The sequence below is a fragment of the Nannospalax galili genome, unplaced genomic scaffold (assembly GCF_000622305.1).
Source record: "Nannospalax galili isolate Female #2095 unplaced genomic scaffold, S.galili_v1.0 scaffold886, whole genome shotgun sequence".
Lineage (NCBI taxonomy): Eukaryota > Metazoa > Chordata > Mammalia > Rodentia > Spalacidae > Nannospalax > Nannospalax galili.
Genome location: NW_008355971.1, coordinates 1519212 through 1537317, shown reverse-complemented (window position 1 = coordinate 1537317; position 18106 = coordinate 1519212). Strand labels below are relative to the sequence as shown.

General features: G+C 50.7%; 1 protein-coding gene across 1 annotated transcript in view; it reads right to left on the bottom strand.

Moving 5' to 3' along the window:
- The window catches only part of Ryr1 (ryanodine receptor 1), a 142063-nt gene that overhangs the window by 69806 nt on the left and 54151 nt on the right, over positions 1-18106 (bottom strand). Inside the window, 24 exon segments of the mRNA XM_029556551.1 lie at positions 3026-3264; positions 3732-3792; positions 4204-4253; positions 4994-5115; positions 5201-5268; positions 5784-5899; positions 6121-6244; positions 6403-6478; positions 6559-6633; positions 6991-7131; positions 7561-7650; positions 8364-8442; positions 8553-8716; positions 9191-9331; positions 10223-10313; positions 10409-10629; positions 11927-12096; positions 12191-12311; positions 13313-13421; positions 13507-13693; positions 13918-14053; positions 15262-15356; positions 16575-16707; positions 16796-16910. Of these exon segments, the coding sequence (XP_029412411.1) occupies positions 3026-3264; positions 3732-3792; positions 4204-4253; positions 4994-5115; positions 5201-5268; positions 5784-5899; positions 6121-6244; positions 6403-6478; positions 6559-6633; positions 6991-7131; positions 7561-7650; positions 8364-8442; positions 8553-8716; positions 9191-9331; positions 10223-10313; positions 10409-10629; positions 11927-12096; positions 12191-12311; positions 13313-13421; positions 13507-13693; positions 13918-14053; positions 15262-15356; positions 16575-16707; positions 16796-16910 (2924 nt within the window).

Genomic DNA, 18106 nt, shown 5'->3' with positions numbered 1-18106 from the left:
ATCAACACAGGTTAATCTTTATCTTTTTGGAGGGAGAGTTTGGAGTTTTGGGACAGGGTCTCATACATAGTCCTGGATGGCCTGGAACTTGCTGTGTAGCCCAGGCTAGCCTGGTGCTGGAAATTGAACCAGGGTCCTCTGCAAGAGCAGTCAGTGCTCTTAACTGCTGAGCCACCTCTCCAGCCCATGACTCCCTGTTTCTATTTCTTTTTTATTTATTTATTTATTTGTTTGTTTGTTTCTATTTATTTGTTATTTATTTGTTGGTCCTTTTGAGACAGGGTGTGCCTGTAGCCCCAGTTGGCCTGGAACTCACTATGTAGAACAGGCAGGGCTTGAACTCCGAGATCTGCCTGCCTCTGCCTGTTGAGTGCTGGAATTAAAGGCATGCACCACCACACTTGGTTTCTATTTCTTTCTAGTAACAGAGCCAATATTTATCTCAAAATATGACCTCTCAAAATGAAGTCTAGGGCTGAGCATGGTGGCACACACCTTTAATTACAGCACTCAGGAGGCAGAGGCAGGCAGATCTCTGTGAGATCAAGGCCAGCCTGGACTACAAGGCAAGTTTCAGGCCAGCTGGGACTACAGTGAGACCCTGCCTCAAAATCAAACAAATAAACAACAAGAAAACAACAACAACAAAAACCCAAAGTCTAGGGGGCTGGAGAGATGGCTCAGTGGTTAAGAGCCCCAGCTGTCCTTGCAGAGGAACTGGGTTTGGTTCCCAGCATCTATATGGCAGTTAACAACCATCTGTAACTCCAGTTCCAGGGACTCTGATACCCTCTTCTAGCTTCCATGGGCATTGCACACATTAATTAAATTAATTAAAAAATTAAAAATCCAAAGTCTATTTTCCAGTCTTCTCCCCCATTTCTCATGTGTATGTGTGGTATACCTGTGGGGGCACACATCTGTAGGGATGTGCATATACATGTGTACACATGCATGTGGAGGCCCAAGGTTGACATTGGAAATGATTCTTGATCGCTCTTCCACCTTATTCATTGAGGCAGGGTCTCTCAATCAAATCCAGAGCTTACTGATAGGACTAGCCAGCTTGCTCTGGGGATTTGGTCTCCACCTTTTGAGGCTGGAATTCCAGGAGGGCCATTATGCCCACCCAGCATTTATGTTGGTTCTGGGGATTCAAACTGCTGTCCTCAGGCTTAAAAGACAAGTGCTTTAATCACTAAGCCGTCTTCCCAACCCTTTCCCAACTTTTTCATTTTTGCAGTGATAGGTGGCATGTCCTTTTTTTAAAGATTTGTTTACATTTATTTTATATATATGAGTGCTTGTCTGCATGAAGTATATGCACCACATATGTGCAGTACCCACTGAAACTAGAAGAGGGCATTGGAGCCCCTGGAACTGGAATTACAGGTGGTTGGGAGCTGCCATGTGGGTGCTGAGAACTTGGGTCCTCTGCAAGAGCCGCCAGTGCTCTTGACTAATGAACCATCTCTCCAGCTCGAATGGGTGGCATTTTCTAAGTTCTAATTTGGTAATAATAGAAGTGTCAGGGCCTGCTATGGTTTGGATGTGAAGTGTCTCCCAAAAGGTTGACATGTTGAAGGCTTGGGCCCCAAGGCAGTGGTAGTCAAAGATGGGGCTTTTGAGAGCTGATTGGATCACGAGGGTTCAGACCTCATCAATGGATCACTTCATTGGTGGATTTATATTGGACAGTGGAAACTGTAGAAGTTGGTCACTGAGGGCATGTCCTTTGAAGGGCATGTCTTATTCCCTGCCTGTCTTACTGTCTCTGTTTTCTGGCCCCCGTGAGATGAGTGGCATTCTCTTGCTACATGCTGCTGCTGTCATGATGCCACCCAAAGTGATAGAGTCAAGTGACCAATGACTAAAACCTCTGGAACTGTGAGCGAAAATAAATCCTCCATCTGAATTGCTTCTTTCAGATGTTCTGACACCATTAGAAATTCTAACTAACAGGGCCACTTCTAGATTGTTCCTTCAGAAGAACTGCAGTGACTCATTGCTTGTTCGCCTCCTCCACTGCCTAGGAGGAGGATGCGGTGATGAGCCATACTGGACCATGAGGGAAAGGCAATGTTTCAGAGGCAGGGGAATGAGGTGGAGGGAACTTGAGCTTCTGCTCTATGTAGGAGTAGACTGCTACTGAGAAAAGGATGTCTAACATGTTTGAGCTACAGTGATTTAAGGTCATTGGGTGTTTGGTCCAAGTAGCTGAACCAACTTTGTGAGTGTGTGTGTGTGTGTGTGTGTGTGTGTGTGTGTGTGTGTGTGTGTTGTTGGGATGGAACCCAGGGCCTTGTGCAGGCTACATAAGTGCTCTATTGCTGAATCACTTCCCAGCCCCCACTATTGGTGAATTCTAGGCCAGTGATCTACTACTGAGCCATGCCCCCAGCTCCTCACTGGTGGATTCCAGGCAGGTACTCTACCACTGAGCCACATCCCCAGCAGCTCACTGGTGAGTACTAGTCCAGTGCTGTAACACTGAGCTGCATATCCTCAGCCTTGGTGGGGTTTTATTGTTGTTGTTCTTTTGCTTTTTGTTTATTTGTTTGTTTGAGACAGGGTCTTACTACATCTTCCTAGCTGGCCTGGAACTTGTTATGTAGACCAGGGTGTCCCGGAATTCAAAGAGGTCCGTCTACCTGCTTCTGTCTCCTGAGTACTGGGACTAAAGGCATGTGGCACCACGCCTGACTCTTTTGATGTTTGGTACAGGATCTCACCCTGAAGCCTAGGCTGGCCTCAGACTTGTAGCAATTCTCCTGCCTCAGCTTCCTGAAGGCTGAGTTTGCTTACATGTGTGTACCATCACTGTGGCCTTTGAACTCACATCTTAGTTAATTCCTCTTGTTCCTTACATGTCACTGACTTTTACCTACAGCAAGAAAGTCATACGCTTCAATACCTGGGGACACTGCCAGGCACCCCAGGATGGCTGGTGTTGATCAAACTGACTGAACCCGCCCCCCTCCCCAACACACACACTGCCCACACCCTGAATGTCAGGAGCCCTTACAGATGACATCATCTCCGAACTGATGCTGGGCGATGTGCTGGAAGAGGGTGGTGAGGACAGGCAGCAGGGCCACCGTGGTATAGGTGAGGTTCTGGCCCACGCCCTTCACCTGTGTCCGCGCCTGGGACACCTTGCCTAGCCGCAGGTTCTCCACCATCTTCTCAATGTCCTCTGAGGCACTCTCGAAGAAGGAGCGGAGGCCAGCCTTCACGATCTCAGGGCCTGACTTCATTACCGTCCTAGGAGGGATGTGTGAATCTCAGTTACAAAATCGGAGCATCTCCATTTCATCTTTCCTCCCCTTCCCTCCCTTTTCCCCTCATTCCCCCTCCTACTATCCTTCTTTCTTCTTCTTGAGACAAAGTTTCACCATGTAGACCAGACTAGTCTGGAACTCACAATCCTCCTGCCTCTGCCTCCCAAGGATTAGGATGACACACATGTATCACCACACTCAGTTTAAGAGTATCAGTTTCATGGAGCATGCCTTTAATCCCAGCACTTGGGAGGTAGAGGCAGGTGAATCTCTGTTTGAGGCCAGCCTGGTCTACACAGAGAGTTCAGGCCAGCTGGGGCTACAGGGAGACTCTGTCTCAAAAAAGACAAAAAAAAAAAGTATCAATTTCAGAAAGTATAAAAGAACTGGGGACTGGGTTTCAGGCATGATTAAAGTGACTCTGGGTATCTCCTCCACCCCAAACCCTACCTGGCATCCAGGGAGCGGGCCAATATGTGAAGACAGTTGACCACAGCAGGCGCATCGGTCCCTGAGAGAGGAAGATAGGCTGGGGTGAAGGAGGAGCCATGAGGCCAGCACCTCCCTACATCCATCCCAACCCTTCCTTCTGACCCTGACCCTGGCTAGGTTGCTACCCCATCCCCACCCCACCTGGGCTCCCACAGCCCCTTAGGCCTCCCCCATTGCAGCCCTGACTGCTCTCCTTTCCTTTCTCCCTCCTTTCTTCCTTCCAGCCCTCATCCCTCTGAGCTGTCACTGTGTGAGGACAGTGGCCTGGCATGGCCTAGGGCTGTCTCAGTGACTACCCTGTCTCCAGGATCACCCAGTCCAAAAGGAAAATGGTTCACACAGAAGCTGAACCTGAATTCTCTTTCCATTAAGGTTGGTAACAAATGAATCAAGAGAGACCTGGTAGAAAGGCTGAGGCAGAGCTACTTACCAAAGAGAGAGACTCGGTGGCGGACAAGAGCAGCAAGTTTGCAGAAGAGACTGAAGAAAGAGAAAGGGACAGAGGGACAGGGGAGCAGGGAGTGAGGAGACCAAGGAGATGACAACAGCAGTGACATGGTTAGAAGGGAGGCAGGAACCAAAAAGACAGGGAGATGACAGAACACAGAGGTGAGATGACAGGCGGGAGAGACAGAGAGACGACCAAGCTTGCAAACCACAGCCAAGGGCAAGAAGGCATGGCTCAGTGGTAGGACACCTGCCTAGAATCCCCCAGTGAGGGCCTGGGGATGTGGCTCAGTGGTAGAACACCTACCTAGAATCCCCCAGTGAGGGGCTGGGGGCGTGGCTCAGTGGTAGATCACCTGGCTAGAATCCCCCAATGAGGGGCTGGGGACATGGCTCAGTGGTAGAACACTTTGCCTAGAATTCAGCAGTGAAGGGTTGGGGATGTGGCTTGGCGGTAGAGCTCTTGCTTAGCATATATAAAACCCTGGGTTCAATCCCAGCAACCATAAGAAAAGAAAGTCATAGCAATAACTGTCACGTATGGTAACGGAGGTGAGGCTGCCTCTGTCAGAGTGACTAGTTTGTCTCAGATTGAGTTCTGGAAAACTTTTTAGTCCCAGGCAAAGTGGAAAAGTCAGTAACTCTAGACACCCATCAGCTCTGAAGGCAATGTGACAAGGCAGCAGCATCCTTGACAGAGCCCCTAAGAGAAAGTCAGGGGTAAGAGATTTGGGATTGCGATCCTGTATGGTTAGAGGTCACAGGCAGCCTACCTGGTGATCATTTCCTTCTCTTTGTTAGAGGCATGGCCACCACTGCCCAGTACTTTGGCTGGTGTGGACAGGAAGTAGAGGCAGTGGTTGGTGAAGTATTGGTTAATCAAAGGGAGCAGAATCTGGATGGGGAAGGAGATGAGGGGTTTGGGTGAGGGGGAGCTGAGGACCCTTCTAGGCTCCAGCACCTCCAGGACACTTTCTCACCTTAGCAAAGAATTTAATCTCCTGTTCATGGGGGGACTTCTCCACCCGTCCACTGCTGACCACAGCCTCTGTAGGGAAAGGCAAGTAGTGGTATTGCTGGGCTTAAGGCCAAGTGAGGAAGCTAGCATATTCTGGTGGAAAGGGCTCTGGGGCAGAGTTAGGAAATGATGGCAGATACCAGGGGTCCTGCTCTTTTGTTTGGACCTCCTCCAGATGTCCATATGGCTCCCTCTTACCCCTTTGTGTCTTGATGTAGATGTCACATTGCCATGCATGTCATCTCTGAATACTCTACTTAAATGAGTCAGCTCCACACTTCCCCCCTGCTATTTCCATGGCTCTCTTGATGTCTTCTAATACTAGCCACTGTCTAATATACAACATGATGTGATTACGTATGTTGATTCTATCTGATGTAGCTGAAGGGCAGGGTCTCTGTCTCATTTATTGCTGTATCTCCATCATCTGGGTGGCACAGAGTAGATGCTCAAAAAAATAGGAGCTGAGGGGTGAAATGGGTGAACTGGTTTCCTAGGCGAGTCTTTGCAAATGAGGTGGAAATCAGGGAAAGAACTCTTCCTACCCAGGTGAGCGATGAATTCCTGGGAAATGTCCATCCAGCGCAGCAGCTGCTGCAGGAAGCCAAAGGCGAAGCGCTTCTCGATAGAAGACGTGTCCAGCTCCATATCCTTAAGGCCTCTGCGCGGAGAGGCAGAGACAGGTCAGCTCAGACGTAGGAGCCCTGTCTGGTCAGCTTCTGAGCACTGCCAGCTCGCAGGTCCTTCATCCACTAGCCTAGTCCTCACGTCTGGATACTCTGCCTCTGGCCCCCAAGCCCCGCCCCCTTGGCCTCCTCCCCTCAGGTCCCGCCTGTCCCAACTTCTGCCCGGGGCTTCTGCCCGCGTTCCCGGCTCGCGTGCCTGGTGACCGCATAGCCGTTCATTTGCAGGAACTTCAGTAGCTCCTGGGCCTTCTCTCGGTCTCGTGCCTTCTCCTTGGCCGTGAGCGTGTCGTAGGGGACCAGCAGGGGATGGGATCCACCTCCTGGGGGAGCAAGGGTTAGACATCAGGGGCTTCCGAGGCCGGACCCTCAGGGTGAAGCCAGGACCCTAACCGAGGCCTCAAGCCCGTGGAGCTGTGGAGCTTATGTCTGGGGGTCTGCGGAGAAGGGGGCAGCGGTGGAAAGGGATGCGTGCTCTCACCCTTGGCCTCCAGTTCTTGCTTCTTCTTCCGCCCCCACGTGTTGTGGTAATTTTCCGCCAGTTGTTCTGCCATGGCCTGGAAGTGGATGCAAGGGAGGTCAAGGCCCAGATTCAGGTGGCCCTATGCTGCCCCAAATACAGGGTCCGAGGTCTCACCTGCAGCTCGCGGGACAAGGTCACCCCGCTGAGGTCGGGGGGTTGGGGGTTGTAGCCTTCTCGTGGGTCGTATGTCTAATCGGCAAGAGAAAGAAGCATCGTTGATGAACTAGCATAGCAAGCCCAAGGCGGCTCCGCCCCTGACTCCAGACACCTGCCCTGCGCCCATCCCTTAGGACTCTTTCAGCCCCCTCACCTGGGTTCCTCAGACCCTTCCCAGCTGAGATTTCTGCCCAGGCCAACCCATTCCACCAGAGCCCACCTTCCCTCGGCCCCGCCTCATTGCAACCCCACCCACCCGGCCCCGCCCCTTCTCATAACCCCTCCTCCATTTGGCCCCACGTCCTCTCAATCCCATCCCATCTGGCCGGCCCATCCTTCCCTGGCCCCTCCCCTTTCCCACATTTTTTAACTACCTTCCAGTGAGCTCACCTGGGCACTTTGGGATATCTTCCGCGTTTTCTTCTTTTCTGTCTTCTCCTCCTCCCCTTCCCTAGCCTTCTCTACGGTCCACTCCCAGGCAATCATGGCCTTCAAAGACTCCTTGATGGGCCAGCGGTAAATCTCTTTGTCCTGCATGGACAGAGGAAGAAGAACTGGTGAGCCCGGACAAGAAGGAAAGCTTGGTTTGGTTTCCCTGGTCTCCACAGGAAGTAGTAAGGGGTCCAGCAGGATTGGAAGCCAGGAGTCACACCTGCTGTGTAACCAAACATCTCAAACACATTCCTGTTATTCATTTTACATGAGCCTTAGAGAAGTTAACTCTCAGCATCAAGGAATCAAACCCACCCTCTGACTCTTTCTAAAAAGAGAAAGGATGTGAGGATTCTAGGGTCCTCCAGGAGAGGCAGCCAAGCTGAAAAGAAGGCAAAATCCACAGATGGAGAACCCCGAACACAGATCCATCCAGACACAACCTTCTGAAACTGCCTCACTCCTCCCCAAACCCCTACATTTTTGTTTCATTCTGACCCCCAATATCAGGCCTCAAGATTTGGTCACCTTCTCTGAAAAGGTTTTGTAGGGTCTCAGCATGGGATGGGTTTTCAGTTCTTCATCGATGTTCTCACCATAGGACCAGTTGTTCTGGATCTAGATGTGGAGGCAGGATGAGGGGTAGGCAGCAGTATGGGTTACACAGCAGGGGGCAGCCCTGTGGAGACTGAGGGTTCCCAGGGAAAGTGAGGGTCTTAGGGAAGACTGAGGACCGAGGGCAACCTGGGGTCTCAGGGAAGATAAGGGGCTGGGGGAAAGTCCATGTCTTTTTTTAAAATATATTTTCATTTATTCTTTTTATTTTATGTGTATGAGTGTATTGCCTGAATGTACGTGAGTACACCCGTGTCATGCGATACCTCAGAGGTCAGAAGAGGGCCTCAGGTTCCCCTGGAACTGGAGTTAAGGACAGTTCATAGCTGCCATGTGGGTGCTGGGAATCGAACCTGGGTCCTCTGCAAGAGCAGTCAGTGCTCTTAACCGCTGAGCCATCTCTCCAACCCAAGTCTATGTCTTTTTAAATATTTATTATTTTTATTTTATGTGTATGAGTGTATTGCCCACATGTATGTAAGTGCACCCATGTCGCACAATGCCCTTGGATGTCAGAAGAGGGTGTCGGATCCCCTGGGACTGGAATTACGGACAGTTGTTATCCACCATCTGGGTGCTGGGAGTGAAACACTGGTCCTCTGCAAGAGCAGCCAGTGCTCTTAACTGCTGAGCCATCTCCCCAGCCCCAGAAAGCCCATATCTTTAAGGAGGTAGATGGGGTGAGAGATCCCAGGGAAGAGGACCCCAATGTTAACCTTGTCGAAGGCCCACTTCTCATGGGTGTATTCTGCAAACTTGTTAATGAAGGAGTCCAGCTTCTCTGGGATGATCACGCTGTCAGAAGAAATGGGGCCCAGCAGGTGTTGGAATGGGGCCTTCCTCTCCCTCTGGAACCTTCCTTCTTCTGGCCCCTAACTCCAACCCCATCTGCTCCCAAGCCTCACTTGAGAGTCTCCACAGGCCGAGGATCAAAGTTGCCTTCAGCGTCCACTGTGGCCTTTTTCTCTGCCTTGGATGAGTATGAGGCATCCACGTAGTCAGGAGGCAGTGCCCCCGCGATGGCGCACAGGCAAGGCATGGATATTCGGTAAAGCTCCTGGTCGTATTTCTGAGGGTGCCGGGGGTGGAGAGGAGGATCATGCAGGCTCCATTTAGCCCAAAATCCTGGAGCCTCTAACCATCAGCTTTCTTCTCCAAACCCATAAATCTGATGTACAGTCCCTCTCCCATGTCTGCAGTTTGTGCCTCACACCCAGGTGGGCCCCCAAACCATCTTCAAGTTACCCAATTACAGATCCATTCTTTTTTTTTTTTTTTTTTTTTTTTTTTTTTATTTTTTTTTTTTTTTTTTTTTTTTTTTTTTTTTTTTTGGTTAAGGCAGGGTTTCATGTAGCCCAGGCTGACCTTGAATTTGATTCATAGCCAAGAATGACTTTGAACTCCTGATCCTCCTGCCTACACCTCCCGCTGGAATTACAGGTGCATGCCACCATGCTCAACAAGGATTTCATTCTGGGTCCCCACACTTCAACTCCCCAAATCCTCCCCACAGGCTCCTTTGAGATCCCCTGGGTGCCCAGACCTTATGTGCCAGAGAGTCAAAGATGCCCCAGAAGAGTTTGCGGGTGAGGTGTAGCTCTTCCTCAGAGGTGACCCCGAAGTTGGCCCAGCCGGTGGGGAGACAGTAGTATTTCCAACAGCGCTCATAGTGGTTGGTAAGCAGCTGGGTGGGAGCAAGAGGAGACAGCCAGGAGGAGGCATCAGCAGATGGCAGGCAGTGAGAACCCCAGGAGGCAGGGTGTAATGAGCTAATCAGGGAAGGACTGGTATGTTTATTAGGGAATGGTCCTGGACAGCTTATTATGCAAAGTTAGTATTCTCAACAAGAGCCAGGATGGACATTAAACTAGGGCTGGGTTTGTCTGTTGTTTTTTTCAGAAATAGGCAAGCTAACAGTCCACAGGTAGTGTTGTGTGCAAATGGACACACTAATTTAATGGCATGATGTGTGCTTATGCAAAACAGTACACCAACTAGAAACATAGGCAGCGTCCTATGCAAATATATGGTAATCAAAAAGAAGCCCTCCACTATCCAATATGCAAACTTGGAATTGGGGCTAATTTAGGCACATTATGCAAGACAGTCAAGATATCTGAGCTAGGGATATCTCCTTATGCAGACTAGCATACAAATGATAAAACAGGAGAGACAGTGTGCAAATATTCAGAATAGCTATGGTACTGTTTATTCAAATAAACGCACTCATTTGAATCCTGGAAGGCTGGTGGTCTGGGCATGCGAATAAAATGCTAATTAGGGAAAGTAGTGTGCCCATGAAAATCTATGCTAATTGAGGCAGGGGCTGGCTCATTTGGTTAGACAAATTAAGCGCTAATTAGGGAACGTTAACGGCACCAATGACGCAAAGAGAATGTCTTGGGAGACCTAGGAGGCAAATGAGGATGTTAATTGGTTTCTCAGGGGATGCTGTCCTCATAAGTGATGGTTAGTTGGGGTAGGTGTGGCTAATACAAACGAGCCCCCTGGTCAGAAGGTAGAGCCAGACTGAGGGTGGGACATGGACCTGCTCCCACTGAGGACCTGCCCTCACCTTGAGTGGCATCTTGGCGAACTCATTGAGGATAGGCACATCGAACACCAGGCGCCGGAGCAGGTGTTGCAGCATGGATGGGCGGATGTACCTAAGAGGACACGCCCAGAGCGGGCGGAGATCTCACTTGAGGCCCCTCCCACGGCCCCCGCCCACGGCCCCACCCCGCTCCCGTCCACACACTACCTGCAGAGGGCCATAAGGCAGTCCTCGATGACGTCACGCTGTGCCTTCGTCAGCGAGCGGCCGCGCGACAGGCGGTACACGGTGTGCAGCATGGAGTCCACCATGATGGCGCGATGCTCGGTGCCCGCGAAAAGCGGCGCGCACTTGGTGATGAGCGGCAGCACCGCCAGGCACAGGTAGCGGTTCAGTGCCAGCGCCATTTCCGTGGTACTGAAAGCAGCCTAGGGTATAGGGGGAAGACATCAGGCTGACTGCACAGCCCTGGCACTGCCTCGGTACCCAGAGAAGGACCCAGGCTCCTATTTATTATTTTTTGAGACAGAATCTCCCTATAATCCCAGCTGACCTGGAGCCGCTATGTAGACCAAGCTGGCCTCAAACTCAGAGATCCGCCTGCCTCTGCCTCCTAAGTGCTGGGACTGAAGGCGTGCATCATCATGCACGGCTTGAAGGACCCAGGTTTCTAATCAATCATTCTCCTAAACACGCACGCACGCACACACACACACACACACACACACACACACACACCCTACAGAGGCAAGTCAGGAACTAATTCATGAACCCCATCTTCCCATTCAACTGTTCTGCAAAATCGATCTTTTGCGCATTTTCTTCTCTAATCCTCACGGTTTGTTGTTGGTTGGTTTTTGTTTTTTCTAAGTTTTAAAATTTTGGGGCTGGAGAGATGGCTCAGCAGTTAAGAGCACTGACTGCTCTTGCTCAGGACCTAGGTTCGATTCCCAGCACCCACATGGCAGCTAACAACCGTCTGTAATTCCAGTTTCAGAGGAACCCAACACCCTCTTCTGATCTCCATGGGCACTGCATGACACAGGTGCACTTACACACATGCAGGCAATATACACTCATATACATAAAATAAAAAAATATTTAAAAATTAAAATTTTTTCTGTTTATGTGTTTTGCCTGTATTATATATAAGTGCACCACAGGCATGCAATGCCCATAGATCCCCTAAAACTGGAACTATGGACAGTTCTTAGCCACCATATGGGTGTTGGGAACCAAACTTGGGTCCTCTGCAAGAGAAGCAAGTGTTCTTGACTGCTGAGCCATCTCTCTAGCCCAGGTTTTTGTTTTTTGAGATAGGGCTAGCCTGGAACTCCGAGATCCTCCTGCCTCTACTTCCCAAGTGCTGAGATTACAGGCCTGAACCACCACACCCAGCCTTTTGTTGTGGCTTTCCTTTTTCGAGACAGGGTCTGACTATGAGGCTGAGTGAACTCACCATCCTCCTGCCTCCGCCTCTCTGATGCTAGATAGAGGGTATGTGCACTACCATGCCTGTCTGATGACTTCTTATAACTGGCGGAGTCAGAGACTCCTACCCACCCTCCAGCAGGACTCAGTTTTGCTTAGGTTTTGTCTGTCGAAATGGTGATAGTGGAGACTGGGCTGCATATACAATCTCAGCTGTGCTGGCACTGTCTCACCATCCTTTTCCATGTCCTCTGTGGAGGGATGAAGGGAGACCAGCTGGGTAGGGATGCTCACCGTGTCCAGTGAGGCAGCTGCCCTCATGTCAGGAAGGAACCCCACATCCAGCACATGCAGTAAGAAGTCCTGGTTCTCGATGCCATACACACGGTCCAGAAAAAGCACCATGGATGCCTTGTGGTCTGGCACAAAGGATGCAGACATCTTTGGCTGTACCAGGGCCCCATCTGTAGACAAAGAAGACAGGGTCATCAGCAAGCCCTTCATACCTATTGGCTCCCTCCCAGCATCACTTGGTGAATAAGCCTTGTCCTTTCCTACCTTTGCCCAGGGTGGGGATCTGCAGTGGGAGGCTGATGATGCCCACAAGGTCGTCCAAGGGCACGAGGGACCGAAGGATGGCACGGATCCTCAGGGCCTCACCCTTGCCGGCTTGGATTAGCTGGAGATGGTGACACGGGGATAGGCATGCACCAGGCAACTGTGCCCCTCAGGGACTGTTCCATTCCATCCCTCTCTGATACATTGGAAGGTGAAGCAAGCCTCTTTGTGCGTGTGCGCATGCATGCACGCACGCGTGTGTTTGTGTGTGTGTGTGCATGTCTACATGTGGGTATACTTGCCTGTGCATCCCCAGGCTCCAGGTTGATGTCAGGTGTCTTCCTCTATCACTCTCCCCTTGGACCCAGAGCTCACTGTGTCAACTAGACTGGCTGGCCAGCAAGCCTAGTGATACCATTGCAGTGGGGTTGTTTTTTTTTGTTGTTTGTTTGTTTGTTTGTTTTGTCTTTTAGAGGCAGGGTCTCCCTGCATCCTAGGCTGGCCTGGAACTCACTATGTAGACCAGGCTGGCCTCAATCTCACAGAGTTCCATCTGCCTCTGCCCCCCGAGTGCTGGACTTAAAGGCATGTGCCACCATGCCCTATTGAGTTGTGTCTTTTGAGACAGGGTCTCATGTAGCCCAGGCTGGCCTCCAACTTGCTCTGTAGCTGAGAGTGACATTAAACTCCTGATCTTCCTACCTCTACCTCCCAAACAGGCCTTTGCCACTACATACGTAGCTATGTTTGGCTATTGAGAAAGGATCTTGCTATGTAACCCAGGCTGGCCTTAAACTCCCAATCCTCCTGCCACCACAGTCCTGGGATTCCAAGTGTGTGTTGGCGAGGCAGAGTGGCACCATTCCTGGCTCAAGTCTCCTTACAGGGACTCAGTCTAGCGTTCCCAATCCAGCCCCTCTGCCTGTACGGTACCCGTCCCTCTGGGCCTTCACTGTTTGTCAGTTTCTGAAGAGACTGGGGCCTGACACTAGTGTGTGACCACATTGTGTAGCCCAGGACCACATCACACCTGTGGATGTTGCCCAATGCCTGAATGCAGAGGTTCTAGGTGTCCATGCCTGCCCTGGCCCTTCCCACCCCTTCTAACCTCCAGGGCCTCACATGCATCTCAGGTGCACAGCGTCCCAGCAGGTCAATCAAAGCAGCATAGAAGGACATGATGGCGTGTCCCAGGTGCACCCGGTTTTCTTCAGGGGGCTCCTCACCAAAACTGTAGGGAACATGGATGGTGTGGAGGAGGAAGCCAGGGCATGTCAAGAGTGGCTGCCCTATTAAAGAGGGGTCAGGGGACTCACTGCTCACGCCGCCGGTCCCTACGGACACCTGGTCCATCCCGAGCAGGGTCCTCAGAGATTCGGATGGCCTCTTCAATGGCAGCCAGCAGCCCTGAGCCGCCCTCACCCCGAAGGGCAGGCCCAAAGCACTCAGGCTTTCGGATCAGCAGCCGCACCACCACATTAGCGTTCTCCTCCACACTCTCACCTAGCCATGCCAGAAAAGTTAGGAGAGCTCATGAGGGACACCCCAGGAAGCCCAAGGACCCCAATATACCAGAGTAATGTCAGGTCCCTGTCGGTCTTCAGGCCCACTTAAAGAGATCCCCTCCTGGGGCAGGCCTGAGGCTCAGGATATGGATGTTACCAGAGGAGGGCTTTGAACCAGTGACCCCATACCTTCCACCCAGTCCCCATCACATCCTGCCTCACCGTTGACAAAGACAGCAAAACGCAGGAAGTCCAGGTAGCGTTCACCCCCACAGGGGTTCCAGCCAATGTCTGGGTACCCCTTGGCCAGGAGCATGGGGCAGCTTTGCAGGCCACAGCCTGCCAGGTAGGACACGACCTGGGATACAGGAAAAAGCTCAGGCTAAGACCACTTTTCTCCCCAAGGTTCCTGTCTGCCATCCTGGAGTTGCTTAGCATCATTCACCTCTGAATCCTTAGCAAGCTAACCTCGGTCCTATCCACCAGCAGTCCCTTTCCTGGGCTCTCTGCTCCCCTCCTACCTCCTGCCCATGAACATCTGAGTCAGGTAACATCTCTCCCCTGCTCAGACACTGGCCTTGTCTCACTTGGGATAAAATTCAACAACTTTGCTGTAGCCCACAGGACTCCACATGACCTGTCACCTCCCTGACTTCACCTTCCACCACTTAGCCCTCACTGCTTCTGCCTCAGTGGCATTGGGCTCTCTGCTGCCCCAGGGCCTTTGTACTGCCCTTCCCCCTGATGTCCATCCATCTGGCCCCTCAGATCAATCTAGCCTTTATTCAAATATCACTTCTTCAATGTGGCTTTCTCTGACCACATTTCCCCCGCTATGACTTTTTTTTTTTTTGAGATGGGGGTCTCACTATGTAACTCTGGCTGGTCTGGAACTTGCTATGTCAACCAGGTTGGCCTAGAATTGACAGAGATCTGCCTGCCTCTGTCCCCAGAGTGCTGAGATTAAAAACATGCACCACCACGCCCAGCCAGAACAGGGACTTTTAAATGTTATTCCTCCCATTTTTTGGACAGTTTCTGGTTTAAGAGTTGCTGAGCAGCAAATAGCTGTTAACTGAATAATAATAATAATAATAATAATAATAATAATAATAATATAACAACAACAACAATAATAAGTAATAATAATAGCAGCCAGCCATTATTGAGCACTGGTTGATAAAACACAAGCTCATTAATGCCCAGAATAGCTGGTGTACAATCACTTCATTTACTGTATGCACTACAGAGATGAAGTGATACCAGTCAGAACTGTCACTGTCAAGGGCGACTCAATGAGGTTGTGGGGCTGCTGATGCTACGTATGAACTCCAAAGCCCTCTGTGGCTCCACAAGTACCAAGGCCACCCAGCTGGGGATGTGGCGCATAGATCTGCTCTGGGCCCCTCAAGCAGAGAGTGAAGGAGCCACTGTGTGCCATTTCTTCCAGGCAAATGATCCCCCTTCTGATTGGACCCTGGGCTGTCCAGCATCATCCCTGACAAGAGGCTCAGAGCCAGCAGGTGCCCACACAGACAGGCACTGCCAGTCTGCCTCCCTCCACACCTTTTCCAGATCTTGCTCCTGTAATGCCAAGGCCAGCTCATTATTGTCTATGACGGAAGCAGCTGCCACGTCCAGTGGTGTGGAGCCCTGCATGCCTGTGGGGACAAAGTAAGTCAGAGTGACCTTTGGAGCACGGCTCCTGCCTCAGTCTCTTTCTTTCTTTGTTTTTTGAGATGGAGTCTTGCTGACCTGGAACTCACTATGTAGACCAGGCTGGCCTCTATCTCACAGGGATCCACCTGTCTCTGCCTCCCAAGTACTGGGAATAAAGGCATGTGCCACCATACCCAGCCAGTCTTTTTTAAGATTTATTTTTGTCTGTAGAGGCAGAGGCAGGCAGATCTCTGTGATTTCTAGGTCAGCCTGGTCTACATAGTGAATTCCAGGCCAGCCAGGGCTACCTAGTGAGACCTGTCTCAAAACAAAACAAAAAGTTTTTTTTTAAAAATGTGTATGAGTGTATTGCCTGCATGCAGTGCCCACGGAGGCCAGAAGAGGGCACTGGATCCCCTGGAACGAGAGCGACACACAGTTGTCAGTCACCATGTGGGTGCTGGGAATCGGACCTGGGTCCTCTGCAAGAGCAGTCAGTGCTCTTAACCACTGAGCCATCTCTCCAACCCCCCAAAAGATTTATTTTTATTGCATGTATACATTCGTTTGTCTGTGTGTGTGTACGTGTGTGTGTGCGTGTGTGTGTGTGTGTGTGTGTGTGTGTGTGTGTGTGTGTGTGTGTGTGTGCGCGCGCACGTGCACGCATAGGTGCCCGCAGAAGCCAGAAGAGGGCATGGAATCCTTTGGAGCTGGAGTTACAAGTGGTTGTGAGCTGCCAGATGTGGGTGCTAGGATCCAAACTCCAGTCCTCGGGATAGAGCAGCAAGCACTCTTAACTACTGAGCCATCTCTCTAGCCCTCTGCCTCTCTCTTGACTTCTGGGAAGCCCTCCCTGACCACCCAGACCAAGTGTCTCAACTAGTCTGTGCCTTCATTGTCACAGCTCTGAAGGCTCTGGGTTGTTGATGTCTGAGATTGAACTGTCTTCCTGGCTGCTCTATGAGCCAGAAAGTAGATCAGGTGTGGGTCAGCCAGGGTTGTCAGAGCCACTGGGTCTTAGCATTGTTCACCACAGGGCCACACTGGAGGTGGGTTGAGAATGAATATGTTTTGTTTTTGAGACAGGGTCTTATGTAGCTCAGGCTAGCCTCACACTATGTAGCTGAGGATGATCAACTCTTGATCCTTCCTGACTCCACCTCAAAAAGTTTGCTGGAAGTGGGCCGGCAGGGCAACCCCGGGGCTGTGGGGTTTCTCACCCAGGCCAATGCCGCTGTTCTCCAGGAGGTAGCTCAGGTGGTCAAACATGGAGCGCTGGTTCTGCCGGCTGATGCGGCAGAAATAGCAGAGGAAGCGGCAGCAGCTGGTCACCATCTTGGGAAAGCGGATCTCCTGAAGGGGATGGGCAGGGAGGGTCAGTGGTCAGCGCCTGCCCTCTGTGGCCCCTCCCTGAGCTCCCCAGCATAGCCAGACCCCTCACCTTGGATTCACCGCCCCCAAGGACATTCACCATGACCTCCATGACTGTTTCATGCATGCCCAGTGCCCTCATCAGGTTTGGGTGTTGGTAGAAGACTTTGTTATTCATGATGTTCCTGTAGCACATAAGAGTGTGTGGGGTTAGCACGGTCACCATGGTGATAATAGTACTTCACTACGCTCCTAGCACAGCCCTCTTTTGCAGATCTAGACTTAGTCATGCTTTTTAGTTTGTTTTGGTTTGGTTAGGTTTTGAGACAAAGTCTCATGCTGTACCTCAGGCTGGCCTGGAACTATGTAGCTCAAGATGGCCCAGAAGTCATAGTGATCCTCCTACTTCAGCCTCCCAAGTGCTGGGATTACAGGTATGACACATCATGCCTAGCTTTTATTTACTCTCATATCGTGGGATTTCACAGATACAGAAACAGGTCTGGATCTAATGTGGGCTCATCCAGGGTGGAGATCTTTGTCACGTCACCCATGGTATTCCTAAGTGCCTAGAGAGGGCCCAGCATACAGCAGGGGCTTAAAAAGTGTTTTCTGAGTGAATGAATGAGAGACTTTGAAACTGGATGCTTAATACTGTGGTGGCTATTATGTATATTTTATTTTTATTTATTTATTATTTTTATTTTATGTGTATGTGTGTACTGCCTGCATGTAGGTAAGTGCACCCACATTGTGCAATGCCCACGGAGGACAGAAGAAGCTGTCAGATCCTCTGGAACTGGAGTTATAGACAGTTGTTAGCTGCCATGTGGGTGCTGGGATTCGAACCTGGGTCTTCTGCAAGACCAGTCAGTGTTCTTAACCACTGAGCCATCTCTCCAGCTCCTATTATGTATATTTTAAATTAACGTTTATTGAGGTGGGGGGTGTCTGCATGCCACAGACAACGTGCTGGGTTGGTTGTCTCTTTCTACCATGTGGGGCCCGGGGGTTGAACTCAGGTTATCAGGCTTGGCAGCAAGCACCTTTACCCACTGAACTATCTTGCTAGCCCAATTATAATTGTTTGCTTTTTCCTTTCTTTATTTTTATTTAATTGTATCAATGTTTTGCCTGTATGTAAGTACACCATGTGCATGCAGTTCCCATGGAGGTCAGAAGAGGGCATCAGGTCCACTGGAACTGGTGTTATAAACAGTTGTTAGCTACCATGTGGGTGCTGGGAACTGAATCCAGGTCCTCTGCAAGAGCAGCTGGTTCTCTTAACTGCTGAGCCATCTCTCTAGCTCCAGTCCACTTATTATTATTTTGAGATGGGGGTCTCACTATGTATCCCAGGCTAGTCTAGAATGCCCAAGAA